Here is a 15858-nt window from a genome sequence, read left to right as displayed (position 1 = left end):
CCGCTTGTTTATCTTCAAGCCTTTAAAACCCCAGATGCTATATCTTTTGATAGCCAGGCACCATCAGCTTTCTTCACCACATTTGCTTATGCACCCATGTTGTCTTCAGTGATCATGTCGGGAAGGTGAGCATCACAGAATCCCGGATTATTAGAACTAAGTGTTCTTGTGTTGAGGGAGTACTTGACTCGAGGCCCAGTGTCCATCTGCAACCTTAATTCTTAACATATAGATATGAGTTCTTAGTTCCATTCCCCTATCGTTTTATGTATATTTACATATGTTCATGCCTGTATTAGACTTCTATAAATGCCCTTTGCCTGCTGGTTCTTTTCCCTATTTCCTTTTACTTTCCTCTTGTCATCGACTTGTTTTAATTTCCTTCAACTTCAACCTGACATGAACAATCAGTGTTCTATTCCAGTAAGTCCCTGGCCCTCACTTGGCTGCTGACTTTGAGCTTCTCCATCGTCTCTTCCCACAGATATAGTCAATTTGATTGTGTATTCAATTTAGTGAAGGCCACATGTACGTTGCCGAAAAAGGAATTTGCTATGAAGAAATTCAATCGTGAGATAGAAATCTCCAATTTATGTCTATCACCCAGGCCATAGTTTCAACTACACTTCCTTTCTCTTTGTTTCCAACTTTCATATTCCAATGGCAAATAATTACCAATCATCGTGATGACAAGTTTGATCAATTTCAGATGAACTGTAACTTGACACTGAGGCATTGTTGTTTATTTACTGTCATTACCTACTTAATATTTTATGTATACCTTATACACATATGAAGTTGCACTAATCTGATATACCAAAGACTATACCCACTGCTATGAAATCAGTAGCAACCCTGTAGGAAAGAGCAGAGGTTCTCCATAGGGTTACTAAGGTGGTAGAGCTTTGTAGAAGCAACCTGACCATCAGTCTCCCACAGAGCAGCTGGTGGTTTACATTGCTGACCTTTTGTTTAGTAGCCCAACACTTAACCCACTGGATCAACAGAGCTCCTCCTTGATAGGTCAAAGATGTAGAACATTTTTAGGTTGCCAGTGGGCTGGGTGTTGAGATACAGCTGACGGCAGTGCCAGTGGTTCAAACCCACCTGGCACTTTCCAGGAGAAAGACAAAGCTATCTGTTCCCATCAAGATTTATAATCTTGGAAACCATATATGGTCACAAGCAAGTATGTATATGGTCACTAAAAATAGGGATCAACTCAATGGCAGTGGGGTTTGTTTTGATTTTTTGGAATGCACTCTTATTTATCAAAAAATTATATGCACAATTTTTTAAAGGAGCTCAAGAATTCTTATGGGCACATCAATTAGGATTTTTAAATCTGTAAACTAGTGATATAAATTAGCCCATTCATTGTTACTTAGTCAATTCTGACTCCTGGCAACCGCTCATTTGACCCAGCAACTCTGTCTTCCATAAGGGTTTCAATAAGTGATTTTCAGAGGCATCTGAGGGGGGGCGGCGGAGGGGGGTGTTGAGCTTCCAATCTCTAGGTTAGCAGCTGAGCATGTGAGCCATTTGCACCACCCGGGGACTCTTCACATGATCATGCACATCTTGATGAACAGAAATTGTCTTCTGCAAGGATGCAAGTAAGCTGCATCACGTGTACAGGTGTTTATGGTTGGGGGTTGGGATAATTCATTTGGATCTGAATATGTGTTTCTTCTCCTATCTTTTTCTATTTAAGCAGGTAGTCTGGCTGTGAACTCCCATCTGCAGAGTATGTTTTGGTTCGAAACCGAATCCTAAGTAACCCCACACTGGCTGTGGTTCTTTAAAGTAATGAGCTTCTGGAGGGATGGGGGCAAGAGGGCCATGAGGAAGGCAGCAAAAGGAGGGACCTTCAGGAAGTGGTTCAGTGGGGGAAGCAAGGGCTGCTGACCACAAGAAGGGAACAAGAAAGAAGGAATGAATCTGGGCATAGCCCCCCAGCCCACCCCCACACACACCAGGGCTTCAGACCATGTAGGTTTGGACCACACACGCTGCCCCGTAACTGAACACCAGCAGAACTTCCCTGTGCCCAGGCGTTGCTCACTTTTGAGATGAGACCTTGGCACATTCCTACAGGGTGCCAAAGAAACGCCAATAATGACCAAGAGTAAATTCTTCCCAGCTAAATTTCCAAGACAAGGGTTAGAGCCCAGTTTAATTGGATTTTTAAAATAATGTCAAAGGTGCAATTTCTTGCTGATTCCAGTTGTTCTCCACAGCTACACCCAACTCAAACCAGCCCTGGTGGTCTAGTGATTACAAGTTGGGCTGTGATCTGACTAGTCAGCAGTTCAAAACCAGCAGCCACTCCTCCGGAGAAAAATGGGGCTTTCTTCTCTCATACAGGGTTACAGTCTGGAAGCCCATAGGGGCAGTTCTACCCTAAGTCCACATTGACTCGATGGCAGTACAGTTAAAGACACCCAACTCACAGGCCCAGCGTAGATACATCTCTTGCAGTAACTGGGAAATTTGTAATATTTCCTCGCAACCAAAGTCCCCATTTTCTCATCTTCCAGGGACAATCATAGGAAAGATCCACACACACGGCATGATTGTTGAAAGGTAGACAGTATTTAAGATTTTTTTATATTTATTACTTATGAGCTGGGTAACCCCCTCCTCTTCCTTGGCTTAAAAAGAGGCAAGTCTTAATGTAGATAACTTTTGCAATAATTAAAAAAATGAATCAGAGGAGTTGGAGGTAACACATTGACTCTCCTGTCAGACCAGGGAAGCTGTTTAGGACTTCTTGATTCAACTGCAGTTTTGGAAGAGGTAGGAGACAGATGCTGCGTCCCTTAGCACTAAGGTGAACATGTGACTTCTACAAAAGTGACGCTGTCTCTATCCATTCCTGTTTGTATTCTGAAAACAGCGAGTTCATGGACATTCTCATAACTTCATAGAGGGAGGAATTATAACCAGAGCAGCTTTCCGATGCAAAATATGCATCTATAAATTGATATAAATTACTTGACATAGATGCTCTCTTGAAAAAGCGGTGGAATATTCCAAGGCAAGTCTTAAATTTTATGAGATTAACAGCGTGGCTTCAGAGTAAGAAACTGTCTCCTTGCGGATAAATACACGGGAACTCAAGCTTTCAAATTTCTATGCATAATTAATGCTGCTGTGGATGGAGCGGCCCACCTGGGAGTCTGTGGATCTCTACATTATTTATGAACTTGAAACTGACCATGGGCATGTTTTCTTCTCAGCTGCTGCCTTGCTTTTCTAATGCTATTGCATGCACTGTTTGCCTGTAGCATTGAGAAGCTGGTGCAAAGAGACCACATAACATTTCCAACATGAAGTAATAGCTACCCAGGCAATTCTTAGCCACTTCCTTTGGAGACGACCGGCCTAGACATAAGCCTATAGCTCTTAATTAAGTCATAAAAGGAGCCTCATAGTCTCACATACGTCCTTTGATCGCTTTGTCGAGGGAGAAAATACATTTGGTGGAGTCATATTTTCACATACCAAACCATCTTCCTGCCAATGGATGTTAGACATAAAAGAGTACTCAGAATCCTAAGTGGCCAGAGTGCTAGCCTTCTCCTCTCTCCCGCTCTCTCTCTCTCTCCCAGCTCCGTCCCGTACCTTTTGTTTTGAAGGCGAAGTTACAGAGCTTGCAGACATAAGGCCGGACATCGGTATGAGTGCGGATATGCTTTTTGAGCATGCTTGGCTTCTTACAGCGAATCCCACATTCCTCGCAAATGTACTTTCCACGTCCACGTCCTCTAACATATACGTAGTCTTCATTTGATTTATACCTGGTAAAAGACAAGGGGAGGGGGACAGACACTTTCAGGGTGGCGCGTAGCAAACCGAGAGCCAATTGTTTGCATGGTAAAGGGTCATATTCAACTTTACTTCTGTGAAGCCCACACGCTCCATTTAGGAACTACCTGGGAGAACTAGCTAGCTCAGGCACTTCAAGCCGAAGGCCCTTCTCCCTATGAATGTCCTTGTGCTGAGCCATTGCCTCCCCCAGAAAAACACGGGCTTCAAAATGGATGGGGGTCCTCCTAGGAAGTGTAAATATGTAGACTCAGGATATAGATGGTACCATCAGCTTATTGCCTTAAATGAGTTACCGTCGTCCGCAACTTTTGGCTCTTAGCGTCATCTCCAATCAAGAGATCTCAAAAGGCACTCCCCCCCCATTTGAATCATCACACATCCTTTATTAGTATCTTATTATTTAAGATGTGAACACACAACACACACCTCTAGGTCTGATAAAATAAATATGACTGACATACTGCAATCTATGATAGATCATATGATGGTTGAGCAAGGAGTGCTTTTTTATACTTTTAAAGTATATTTTTATATACTCTGCTTTCTTATATTCCTGGCATGAGAACCCCTCAGACAACGTCTCGCTTACACAGACTGATTGTTTGTGTTTACTGATCTGAGCTGTTCTTCCCAGGACCACGAGTCTGCTCCAAACTGGAGTCTAAATTTCAACTGGCTTCCTGGAGGTACATAAGAAACCTAGCAAGTCTATTTTTCCATCAAATTTGCATTTCTTTGCAGAATCATTTCATAGGGAGTTTTCAGAGAATGTCTGAGGTCGTCAAAAAGCCAAACCAAACATGTTGTGCGTTCAGAGTTTATTCTGACTCATAGTGACCCTATAGGACAGGGTAGACTGGCCCCATAGGGTTTCCAAAATCATAAACCTTTATGGAAGCTGACTGCCACTTCTTTCTCTCACTGGGGGGCTGGTGCTTCAAACTGCCAACCTTCCAGTTAGCAAATGAGTGCTTAATCATTGCATCATCAGGCTCCTCTTTTTAAGTCATCCAACGTAGTCACATCAATTGGATAAATTCGTAATTCTTTATTGAAATACCAAGGCAATTATCTACTCCTTGCTCAACCATCTATCATAGATTGCAGTAGCATATAACTAATTAACTCACTGATGATCATAATCCCTTAAATCACAGCTAATTTGGAATTATGGGTCTAGTATCATTCTTGGAGAGAGAATTCTTTGGAGGAGTTCTTTTCCCTTATTTTAAAAGGTAAAATGACATAGTAGGATATCCTAATTCACTGTGGATTTACCAAAAGTCACTAGACTCACTCACTGCCATGGAGTCGAGTCCTTGCATAGCAACCGACAGGGCACAGAGAACTGCCCCTGTGTGTTCCCAAGGCTGTACATCTTTACAGCAGTAGGAGAGACAGCCTCAACTTTCTCTTTCAGAGCACCGGGTGAGTTCAAACTGCCAACCTTGTGGTGAGTAGCCAAATGCATGATCACCAGAGCTCCTTTAAAAGGCACCTATACTTAATAATTTTTAAAAAATCAAGAGCAGTAGCAACTTCTTTGTCTTAGGAAATTCATCACCAGAAATAAAAGCAAGCTCAATTTCAATAACTCGATCCATTGAAAGAGTGTTAAGGGAGAAAGTCTAATTAGGTGAACTGCTAACTATGTTATGGATGCTATTTAACCAGAAAATTTGTCAAAATAATTAAAATATAAGTTTAGCTAAGTGACTACATCTATAAATGAGATAAATACATAGAATGCATACTTAAAAAACAAGGTCAGTAGTACTTCAATCGTTCACAGAAATTAGGTGAACGCAAGCAGGAGGATAAGGGGTGGTGATAGGCTGCTTGAAACAAACTTCTGGCCAATCCCAGGTGGAAGGTGGATCTTACGTTAAGAAATGGGTGGGAGCTGGCCCATATCAATGCAAGGAGGAGGGAATGAAATATGGCCACACTCCTTGGGCACCATCGAAACACAGCAATAAAATATTCACATACGCTTTTCCACTTGTGTCCTTCCTTAGTGGTAGTGGAGATGGGCTCCCCAAAGCATACAGTAACTGTGAGGATCTCACTAATCTAGTGGTACAAATGCACTGCTAGGGAGAAGCTGCTGAATGTAAGAGTGTTGGTTCACTCACAGGGACCTCTCAGTCTCTGGGGAAAGATAAAAGCTCCATTTCTCTCATTTGTGTTAAAAGATGAGGGATGACAAAAATTATTCATTGAGACAAGCTTCACAGACTATATACAACTGTGGTTTGTAGGGCGAAAGCAATAGGTCCATGAAGGGGGCAACATCTAAGGGGGGGTGCAACTTTAATATCCATCTCCAACAGGGTAAAATTCAATGATAAAGTGGTACTTTATCTCACGAAACAGTCAACATATTATAGGCAAGCAAGTAAAGTTATGTTGTTCTCCAAATATAATTGGATAATCTCATGCTCGAAAACATGGATTTGTTGTAGAGCTAAGGCTAACTATCTCATAATCCTCCACATGAGGCTAATGTGTTTTAACATTTAAAAATTTTAAAGCCTATCCTTGGGCTTCTACTTCCATGGGGCTGGTCTGAAGATACGTTTGTTTACATCCAAACCGAAACCTGCAAGGTACTGAACAGGTATGTCATTTTTCTTAAGGTACATAGATAGCTAAGCCACTGGACTCATTACTTGAGTTCTGTACATCTGAACTCAACATTAAGGAAGAAACTCATAGACTGAGGAACAGTCAAAACCAGAGGAGACTGAGGAGGCTTGAGAGTTACTGTATATACTCGTGTATAAACTTGAGTTTTTCAGCACATTTTCAATGCAGTTTTTGTGATAAAATTAGGTGCCTCAGCTGATTTTCGGGTTGGCTTATACTCCAGTATATACGGTAAGTTCCGAGGGATCCTGGATAGAGGAGAGTGATGGGCAAACTGGCGCCATGCTAATGAGGTCTGAAGTGCAGGTAATAATCAAAGCAAATAGGCAGATAAACGAGCTCACTCCGGATGATTATCCCTGACTTCATTTTGGTAAGCACGGCATAAAAACATGTCCATAAACACAACAAATGGTCATAAAATGTCATTAATAGACAAACACAGAGGACATGAAGATCTCCGCAATTTAGTTGACGGGGAGCTAAATACAAAGGGTGAAAATTTAAGGGGAGAAGCCCAAACCCCATAGAACAGGGGCATTTTCGGTACAAGCCAGTTATCAACGAAAAGACATGATCACAGTACCTGTTACCAGCCAGACTTCTGAAATGTTCAGAGAAAGGGAATTCATTTTAAGCATCCAACCAGAGAACATGCTACGTTTTCCATGCAGATACCGATTGCCATTTACTCTGACTTATATCTGAACACTGTACATTTCTTTGCACTTATGTTTTCTTACCCTCCTTCAAAAATTTTAATTCGGATTGGCTCAGGTTGTTTGGATCCGATATCTTTATCGCCGTGGCTATCTCCTTTCCCTCTTTCCTTTAAGATATTTCCCACTAGTTTCCTTTCTAGTTTGCTGCCAAATAAAAACGATGCATCAGGTTTCATCTGTAGGACAGAAAGAGAGAATCATTTAACATGCTTACTTTAAGACAAACGATCAAGAGCAGCTCACACACCCCATACCCTACTCTTCCCTCAGCTCGGAAATGAAGTCCAAAGCCCATGCAAAAGGCCAGGTGCTGGTTACAGAAAATACAGGACAAACCTAAACCTATTGTCATTGAGTCCATTCTGACTCAGTGTGACCCTACGTAGGGTTTCTAACACTGTGAATTACTGACGGGAGCAGACAGCTTCGTCTTTCTCCTACGCTCCAACTAGTGGCTTTGAACAGCTGATCTTGTGGTTAGCAGTCCAGAGCCTGAGTTGGGATAGATTCAGAATGTGGCACTATCCGTAGAATACATTCCACATTTCATTACAAAGATAACCGGGTACCACTTAATTTGGGAAAGCTAATAAAAACATACTGAGACATACTGTATATCTTGAAATTCATACTTAAGGAAATACTCCCCAAAATCACTTAAGGGAAAACACATTTTCAAATCCTCCAATGGCTTCATTCACAATTTAGCATACATTTCAAAGTACCCTTTATAAATATTTTTACTACATTACATGTAAAGTATCAGTTGTTCACGGCAGAACAAGTCAGATAATTAAAAAAAGATAATTTGGGGGGAGGGAGAGTTTTGAAAGATATATAGAAAATCAGTGCCAGGGGAAAGTTACCAACAAGGAGAATAAGCCCTCCAAAGTTCTCCAAGTTCAGTGCTTCCATCCTGATCCTTCCTCTCAGTATCCAAGCCCTGGCACTACAGCCCTATTTCACCAGTCCCTGAATCCCTAACATCAAAACAATACATGTCCTGGGTCCCTAGCCCAGGCCAGAAAGGAGAAGAACCCAAAGGTGTTCTCCCCTGTGCAGAATTTCCTGGATCGCAGGCAAAGGCAATACTGAGTCTTTGGCGTTTCTTCTGGGGCCTCCTAAGGACGTGTGCAGTCAGTGGTCTCTCTCACCCACTGTAAGGGTACTGCTCGGGATTCCTGCAGCTCTGACCTGGCTCTTACTGGTATGTCTGAAACCTGAGATGCTTCACTTAGCAATGTCGGCTAAGCCATAAAATCCGAAACCCAGAGTGCCTTCCAAAAAGACGGTTACCTGAGCAAACTGTTTCCACGCACTTGATGATGTCAGCTTGCCGGTTCCAGGTCTATGCATAGCAGCCAGAGTATAAATTTCGGTGGTAATTTTTTGCTTCGACCTCAGAAGTGCCAGCGTGGTCTTGGTGTTCAATCCCGAGGGGTTTGGGTTACAGGAACTAATGCACCATGAAGCATACACTGAGGATTTGAAGGTGGTTTGTTGCACATAATTGGGTTTCGTATAATTCAAGAAGCACCAACTCACAGTAGTTGTTGTCCGCAGACTGGGGAACTGAAGAATCTGCTGGAAATCTGCCACATCCGTGAAAAGAAGAGTCGAGTTTGACACTTTTCCACTTGGGCCAGATGACATCTGGACCAGCATGCCAACAGGCGGCTTCTGGCCTTTGCCTTGGCCTTCAGGCTGGCCGTCTCCTGGTGGCAAGGAAGAGCTCTGTGGACTCATGCTCATTTCGGATGCTGTCTCATCAATCTCTAACTCATCCGATGACTCTCTGCTTTCCGAAGGCCCACTGGACCTCTGCCTGGCCGGTGGTGCCCTGGAACCAGACCGCATCTCCCTGCTGGCTGGGAATGGCTCCCCGGAAGGCGTGCCCACGGACGGGTGGTCTTGTGACGAGGAAGGTGACAGTGAGGAGAAGGAAGATGACCTTGACTGGGAGCCGTCCTTGGGTTCGGAAGCACAGCCTTGTCTAACCAACTGTGGCTTCTGTGGGCGGGAGAGATCCTTTTTGATATCGGAGCTGGTCAGCTCCACGGCGCTGAGCTCCTCCACGATCTGTCCGTACATCTTTTCCTCCTTCACCCTTTTCTGCTGCTTGGTTTCCATGAAGAGCTCTAAGCTGCTGGCTGGGGAAAGCATGCGCTTGCTACCGCCAAGGGTGGCGACGGTGTCCGAGGTGGAAGGTAAACATAAGGGGATTGAGGATTCCAAGCCGAGGGGTAAGGTCTGAGGTACTTTCCAAATGGGGTATTTTTCCAAGCCTGCGTGCTGCCCTAACACCTGGGCGATGTTAAACCCGATTCCCTGCATGGCTGCGTTCGTTACCAGGGTTCTTTGTGTCATGTTCTCGTCAACTTTGCAGATGACAATCGCAGGGCTGTTCGGCCCAAGTATCTGAGAAATGCTTGTGTACATGACGCTCCCGTACGAGGGTACGTGGGTCTGGATCCGAACGGGAACCACTGTTCCTGGTAAGGACTGTAAGGGCCCACTGCTGGCCGAGGCAAACTCCTCTGGGAACAGCGGCTCGGAGGGCGCATCTGTTGACCTCGGGCTGGAGTCGGAGGGTAACTTTGGAAGGCTCTTTGAGTGTAGCCCTGATGTTCCCGAGTAACACGGGTAAGCCTGCTCTTTCGCGTGTGCATAATCCGCAGCTTTCTTTCCAGTGTGCTCTGAGACGTGCTCTAAGGGGTAGCTCGAATGGATTTCTGCCTGGAACGGGGGTTTGCCATAGCTCTTCTGAGGGTGCGGAGCAAAGGGGGTTGGGAAATGAGCCTGCCACCAGGGAGGCTGCTGAGCGGGCAGATGGACCATGCAGACAGTCGGATACTGGAACTGAAACAGGGCGCTCTGGAGCGGAGAATACGGGATCGTCTCTGGACGTGGAAACAAATGCGGTGGCTCGGACCCGTGCTTGCTGGCGATGTAGGACGTGGGTGGCACCAAGGGGCTTCTCAGAGACTCCTGGCTGTCCACGTGCATGATCTGTTGCTGGGCCAGGTGCAGGGACCCAGAACCCAGCGGAGCACTGGGACCCGGGGCCTGCTTCCCGGGGTCATCGGCTGGCAGGGGCGGAAGCATGGCGGACGGGCCGTGGTGCCACATGGATCGGAGGCCGGCGTGCAGGTGCTCCATCTGCTCCTGCTTCACGCTTTGATCCGCACCAGCCTCACCCTGGGCGATCTCCGGGGAACCGCTGAAGGACGCCTGCCGGACCAAGAAGCATTTCTTCCTCTCTCGGGACGGCGACAACACTGCGGCCGAGGATGGGCCCGCCACGGGAGCATGGGACAAGTTTCCGTAATCAAAGGATTTGCTGCGGATCTCTGGGACCTCGGCTGGGTGCGGGCAAGGCATCTGCTCGGAGGAGCAGCGCCGCATCTCTTTCTGGTGGTGGTGACCAGGGACAGACAAAGAGTAGGCGCCCGCGGGGACGGTCAGGAACTCAGAATGCTTCCCCAGCTCGTCGGGCCTCGCAGGCGCCCCCAGCTTAATGCTCTCCTCTCTTTCAAAGGACATGGAGAAGCTGGAGCAGTGCGATAAGTTGCTTTCCTGGCTGGGGCTGCGGGAGAGGCCGGTGCCCGTGGACTCGAAGCTGGACTCGCCGGAGGAGTGTTCCATGTCTGCGAGTCGCAAACGCTTCTTTTTGGGCGGCAGCTTCTCGGCTGGCAGCTGGGAAAGGGTCTCGCTTCTCTGCGGCCACTGGAATTCCTCCACGGGCTTTTCTGGTTCCTTGCTCTGCGCTTCCTTCTCCTTCTCGGGCTTATCAGGCTCTTCGGTCACCCGGATCTCGGGGACTTGGATGTTGTGCTGGCGAACCAACCGAGGCTGCGCGTGGTAGGGCTGCTGCTGCCCCCGCTGAGAAGGCGGCGGCTTCCCCCCGCTTTCGGCACTCTCCCCCTGGGCAGCCCACTCGGGACTCACGGGCGCCTCGGAGACCTCGCTGTCCCCGGCCTCGGAGGGTGACGAGGCTTTATCGGGTGCGGAGGCCGCGAGTTCGGCCGACTCGGACCTTTCAAAGGAGTTAGGTCGGCTGAGCGAGTTCGTGTGCTGAATCACAGAAATCACGTTTCCCGGAGGCTTCCGGCCTCCTAGGTCGGCCACCTTGTCTGGATCGGCGGCGGAGGGGGCCTCCTCGGACCCAAGGGAGAGACTTGCAGACGGCAGCGGGGTGCCACCGGAGTCAAAGCGCTCGGGATGCCCATGAGGAGGGTTCTCGTGCCCGACCACGGCAAATGCACTCCTGCCTCCTTCCTGCAGTTGCAATTTGGGGTCATATTCTGACGTCAGGATGCCCAGGGGGGTGCTCACAACGCTGCTGCAAATCATGGGCGTGTCCTCCTCATCTCCCACGCTCTTCTCCTTGCGGCGCTTTCTGGTTTCACACGTCGCCCCAAACAGGGTGGGAACGCCTGGCAGCGGCACCGAGGACTCCATGAAATACTCGCCGCTGTGTTTCAAAGAACCCAAGCAGGCGATGTCCCTGTAGCTGTGCTTTGGGGTTTCCGAGTCCTCCCACTTCTTGTAGGGCTTCTGGCAGGTCTCATAGTCGTACCCAGGAATCAATTTCTTTTCCTTGGAGGATGAGCCTGGGAGACCTTTCGGCATCCTGGCATGGTGCTCTACCTCCACGTGCCCCTCCTGTACCGAAGGCAGCTCAAAGGCTGCCTGTCTTCTTAACATGCGCTGCGGGGGGATGCCCACCGTCCCCGGGTAGAAGACGTCGTCGGATCCCGTCATCCTTTCGTCAAAAGAGTGGCTGCCTCTCAGAGAAGGCGGAATACTTAGATTCGTTGCTGAAGAAGTGGGCATTGAGTTGCTTCTGATAAGGGGTGACGAGTCTATAGGTGCATCTAAGAGGACTGGGCTGCTGCCTTGGAAATTTGCTGAATAAAGTTTTCCTTCGTGCTGGGAAGGCCTGGTCTCGCTAATGAATTTGGGAGCTTTCAGCATGCCTGCTTGACTGGGGTCAATGTCTCCTTTGCCTGGGATCAGCTGAGATACAGGGTCTTCGAACATCTTGACTTCTAACCTGGTGTTTACGTGAGGTAATGATTCCATCAGGCCCTTCCTACCCAGGGCCAAGCTGTCCTGACTGGTGGGTGTAACACTGAGTGCATTTCTCGGACTGAGCCGACAGTATTTTCCGAAGATGATTTCTTCATAAGACTTTGCATTTGTGTTTGGAGGACTTATTTGCTGCTCTGCACTTTCTGAGCGTGAAAAGTAACCAGAATCAGTGCTTCCTTTACTGTGCGGGCTCAGAAGGTTCAGAGATGGCTCAGAATCTTGTCCTTTCTTCTCTGACAGTCTTAGTGCAAGTTTCTGTTTAACTGTGTGCGAGTCATCAGCTTTAACATTTAGAGACGGATTGGGTAGCATATCGGGACTGATGTACGGAGAGCTTTCACTCGACAATGGAATCCCACTTTTGGGGATAATCAGAATCGGCACCTTTATTGGACCTCCCAAGGACTCTTCCAGGGACCCATGATAGCTGCCCCTGCCAGCTATATCCAACGGGAGTGGTGGGCCGGGGCTCATTTTCTCCGAAGCCTCAACAAATAACGAACCCTCCTCGTCAGTGTCTGTACTCTGCTCACCATCTGAATGTATTTCTGCTTCTACATCAATAAAACCAGCCTCGAGGTCCAATTTAGATACCGCTGACTCTGTGAATGGCACCAACCCGGCCTTAATGGCATGGGCATGGGACTTCCTGTGCTTGTACAAATTGCTTTTTGTCTTGAAGGAGAAACCACATGGAATACACGGGTACGGCCGCTCACCAGTATGGGACCTGATATGCTTTTTCAGTACGCTTGGTTTGGCACACGCCCTGCTGCAGTAAGGACAGATGTACTTGCCGGGCTTTTTGGGTTTGTGCTCCTTCTTGTGAGCCTCTTCAGACTGGTCGATACTTTTCTGGGAGTATTGGCTATACGCAGGGTTCAGAGTGGATATCTTTTTTCTGGGATAGCCACCCCCGTGGCCGTGTAGCGGAAAAGGAAATAAGTCCTCGGAGGCGACAGATTGCAAATGGCCAGGGAAGAGCCACGGAGGGCCTTCTAGGCTCTGATGGGGCTTGTTGCTGTGCATGACCCCCTGTGGCAATGAGTGCTGAGGAAAGGGGAGTGAGTGTTGGCATGAATAAGGACTCGGATGGTGCGGGGGATATTGCTTCTCGGGGACTTGCTGGGCCACTTCACCGGTTGATGTCAGTTTCCCAGAACCAAAGAGTTGTGCTGACGCCGCGTTTCCAATTTGCTCTGGATCGATTTGCGGTTGCCGCTGCTGTCCCTCTGGACTGCCAAAAGTGCTCATCTTCACAGCTGATGGCTCCTGTCTCCATCTACCTGATGCTTTCTCAGTTTCTCCAGACCTTGAGGTAGCTTTGTGTCCTAGAGCTGTGTCCCCACTGTCCATTTTGTTACACACGGTCTTAAGTGCTAGTTCACGTGCAAGCCCTGCAGACTCATGGAGCGTCTCCCGGTGCTGTGCTTTAGGAAAGCTTGGGTGCGTCCATTTTCCGGGGTGTCTGCAGAGGGGTTGATGCTTCTTCCTCTTTGGAAACTTCCACTCTCATATGGGAGTCTATGAGCCTTCGATGATAATGTCCTTGAACAGGGGCTATAACACAGTTCTCTCCATTGCAGAAGCATCCATCTGAAAGCTAAGTGCAAATCTATAAAGACTTCTTATGGCATTTGAATCTTTTTGACTAGGGTGAGTGGGAATGAATAGTCTGGGAGAAGTTTTGCTCATCAACTAGAGCAAAGTTGGATTGCCAGTTTCACTAAGATGGAATGACCTGCAGAAAAAGAAAATACAAAGAAGCGGTCAGAAGAGTTATCAAACCGGAATTCAAAATCAACCTGAACTAACCAGACAGGAATTGGGCAAACTGAAAGTGTTTTTTACTTCAAAGACTCTTTATGTGGCCATTAAACTAGTTACGCTGCTGTATTGTCATTGTTGTCTGCCATTGACTGAATTCTGACTCACAGGGACACCATAGGACAGAGTATACTTGCCTCCACCAAATTTCCTAGGCTGAAACCTTTGCAGGAGCAGACTACCGGATGGCTAGTGAGCTTGAGTGGCCACACTTTCGGTTAGCAGCCAAATGCTCAACCAGTGTGACATTCGTGGCACTGCTAGATTATATGGATTTTAGTGTTAAATCCAAAGTATAAATTTCTCCTTGCCTCTTTTAGAAACTGCGCAATTTTGGTACAAAAAGTAATTTTGAGGAAGCCTTTTTCTAAAGGTTTTTTATTTTTTTAAAATTGTATAACTTTAATTAAAATACTCCCAGCACTGATTTTAACCAAGTTTCATGACTTTCACAGTAAAGTCCACCTGCTATATTGTATGGTTTAAAAGGAGCGAACGGTACAGCCCGATCAGGGCTACAGAATCAAGGACTATTAGGGAGTTTTGGAAAGGCAAAAGAGCACATCTAAAGAAAACAAATCGGAAGCCTCTCAAATTCAGGAAACAAAATATAGCCAAAGGGGCAGCTTAAAAATGAAATGATAACTCTCTCAAATGATAGAGACACCAATCCCTAAGCCTAATGGATCTGGTCTATGGTCCCCGGGGAAGACCAAAGTCAACTGTCATTACGTAGTTCACAAAGACAATGTCCTACAACCTAACAGGAGGAGGAGTAACTAGGGTCTTGAAAATCCCTTTGAGCAGCATCTAAGGTACAATTACTGGTGTTTTCCTGTCCAGAGGAAAGAAGAATGATGAAAATCAAAAGACATATGGAAATGATTATTCCAGTGGACTAATAAAACCCTCAAGCCAAGTCTCTACAACTCGGTACAGAATAACTAGATAGTATCCAGCTACCACTACCAACTGCTCTGGAACGGATCACATTGGAATGTCCTGGATAGAAAGGGGCAAAACGTGGACCCAAACTCCAAGTTATAAAAGAAGCCAAGCTTTCTGATCTGATAACAGAGAACGGTGAGACCCTCTAAGACTATGGTCCTTACCCTTCGGCCTGGAGCTGAATGCCCTTTACATTAGAATAATCAACCATTTTAAGATTAAAGGGGAAATCTTTAGCTGGGGACAAGTTTAGCTGGTTAGAAAAGAAGGAGGAATGATGGAAAAAAGGGAAACACAAGGAAAAAGTAAGATAAAATCCATTGCAGTGGATGAGTTGAATCAAAATGTGTTTAAAATGATGAATGTAAAACTTTGATCTGTTCTGTGAGTCTTCAACAAATCCTCAAAAAAAAGTTTTAAAAAGTAGTAAGCAAAAACAAAAATGAAATTATTACCTGAATGATCTAGCGTTCTCATGGGCATGATTGTCCTGATGCTTCCTGGGAACAAAAGGAAAGTAGTTAGGAGAAATTGTTCATTAAGATTGCTAGATATATTAGTAGGTCAAAGAATATTGCTCCAAAATCACAGAAATCCTTATTAAACAAAAATATTAGCTAATAAAAAATATTAGTATGTATCAGCATATCCTGTCTAGGTCTGTACACTTCTGAAGGCAGTATTTTCATCTCTTTAACCATTTACCACCAAATTCTGAACTCTGTAATGTACACCAAATCTAAAGAGCCATTTTGGTTTCCTCAAAGGACTGACATTGCGTTTA

At 46.2% G+C, this 15858-nt stretch overlaps 1 protein-coding gene across 3 annotated transcripts in view; it reads right to left on the bottom strand.

The window, feature by feature from the left end:
• HIVEP2 (HIVEP zinc finger 2) overlaps positions 1 to 15858 on the bottom strand; it is a 105260-nt gene that overhangs the window by 16031 nt on the left and 73371 nt on the right. For all 3 annotated transcript variants that reach the window (XM_004701970.3, XM_045294435.1, XM_045294434.1), the window contains 4 exons: positions 15530 to 15574; positions 8502 to 14040; positions 7227 to 7381; positions 3628 to 3803 (listed from right to left, as the gene is read on the bottom strand). In XM_004701970.3, coding sequence (XP_004702027.1) covers positions 3628 to 3803; positions 7227 to 7381; positions 8502 to 13655 — 5485 coding nt within the window. In that variant the 5' untranslated portion in view covers positions 13656 to 14040; positions 15530 to 15574. The remainder of the gene's footprint in view (positions 1 to 3627; positions 3804 to 7226; positions 7382 to 8501; positions 14041 to 15529; positions 15575 to 15858) is intronic.

Source organism: Echinops telfairi, unplaced genomic scaffold (assembly GCF_000313985.2).
Source record: "Echinops telfairi isolate 266 unplaced genomic scaffold, ASM31398v2 ScPeMD7_3533;HRSCAF=4204_0, whole genome shotgun sequence".
Taxonomy (NCBI): domain Eukaryota; kingdom Metazoa; phylum Chordata; class Mammalia; order Afrosoricida; family Tenrecidae; genus Echinops; species Echinops telfairi.
The sequence above is the reverse complement of the archived record's forward strand: the minus strand, read 5'-3'. Positions and strand labels throughout refer to the sequence as shown.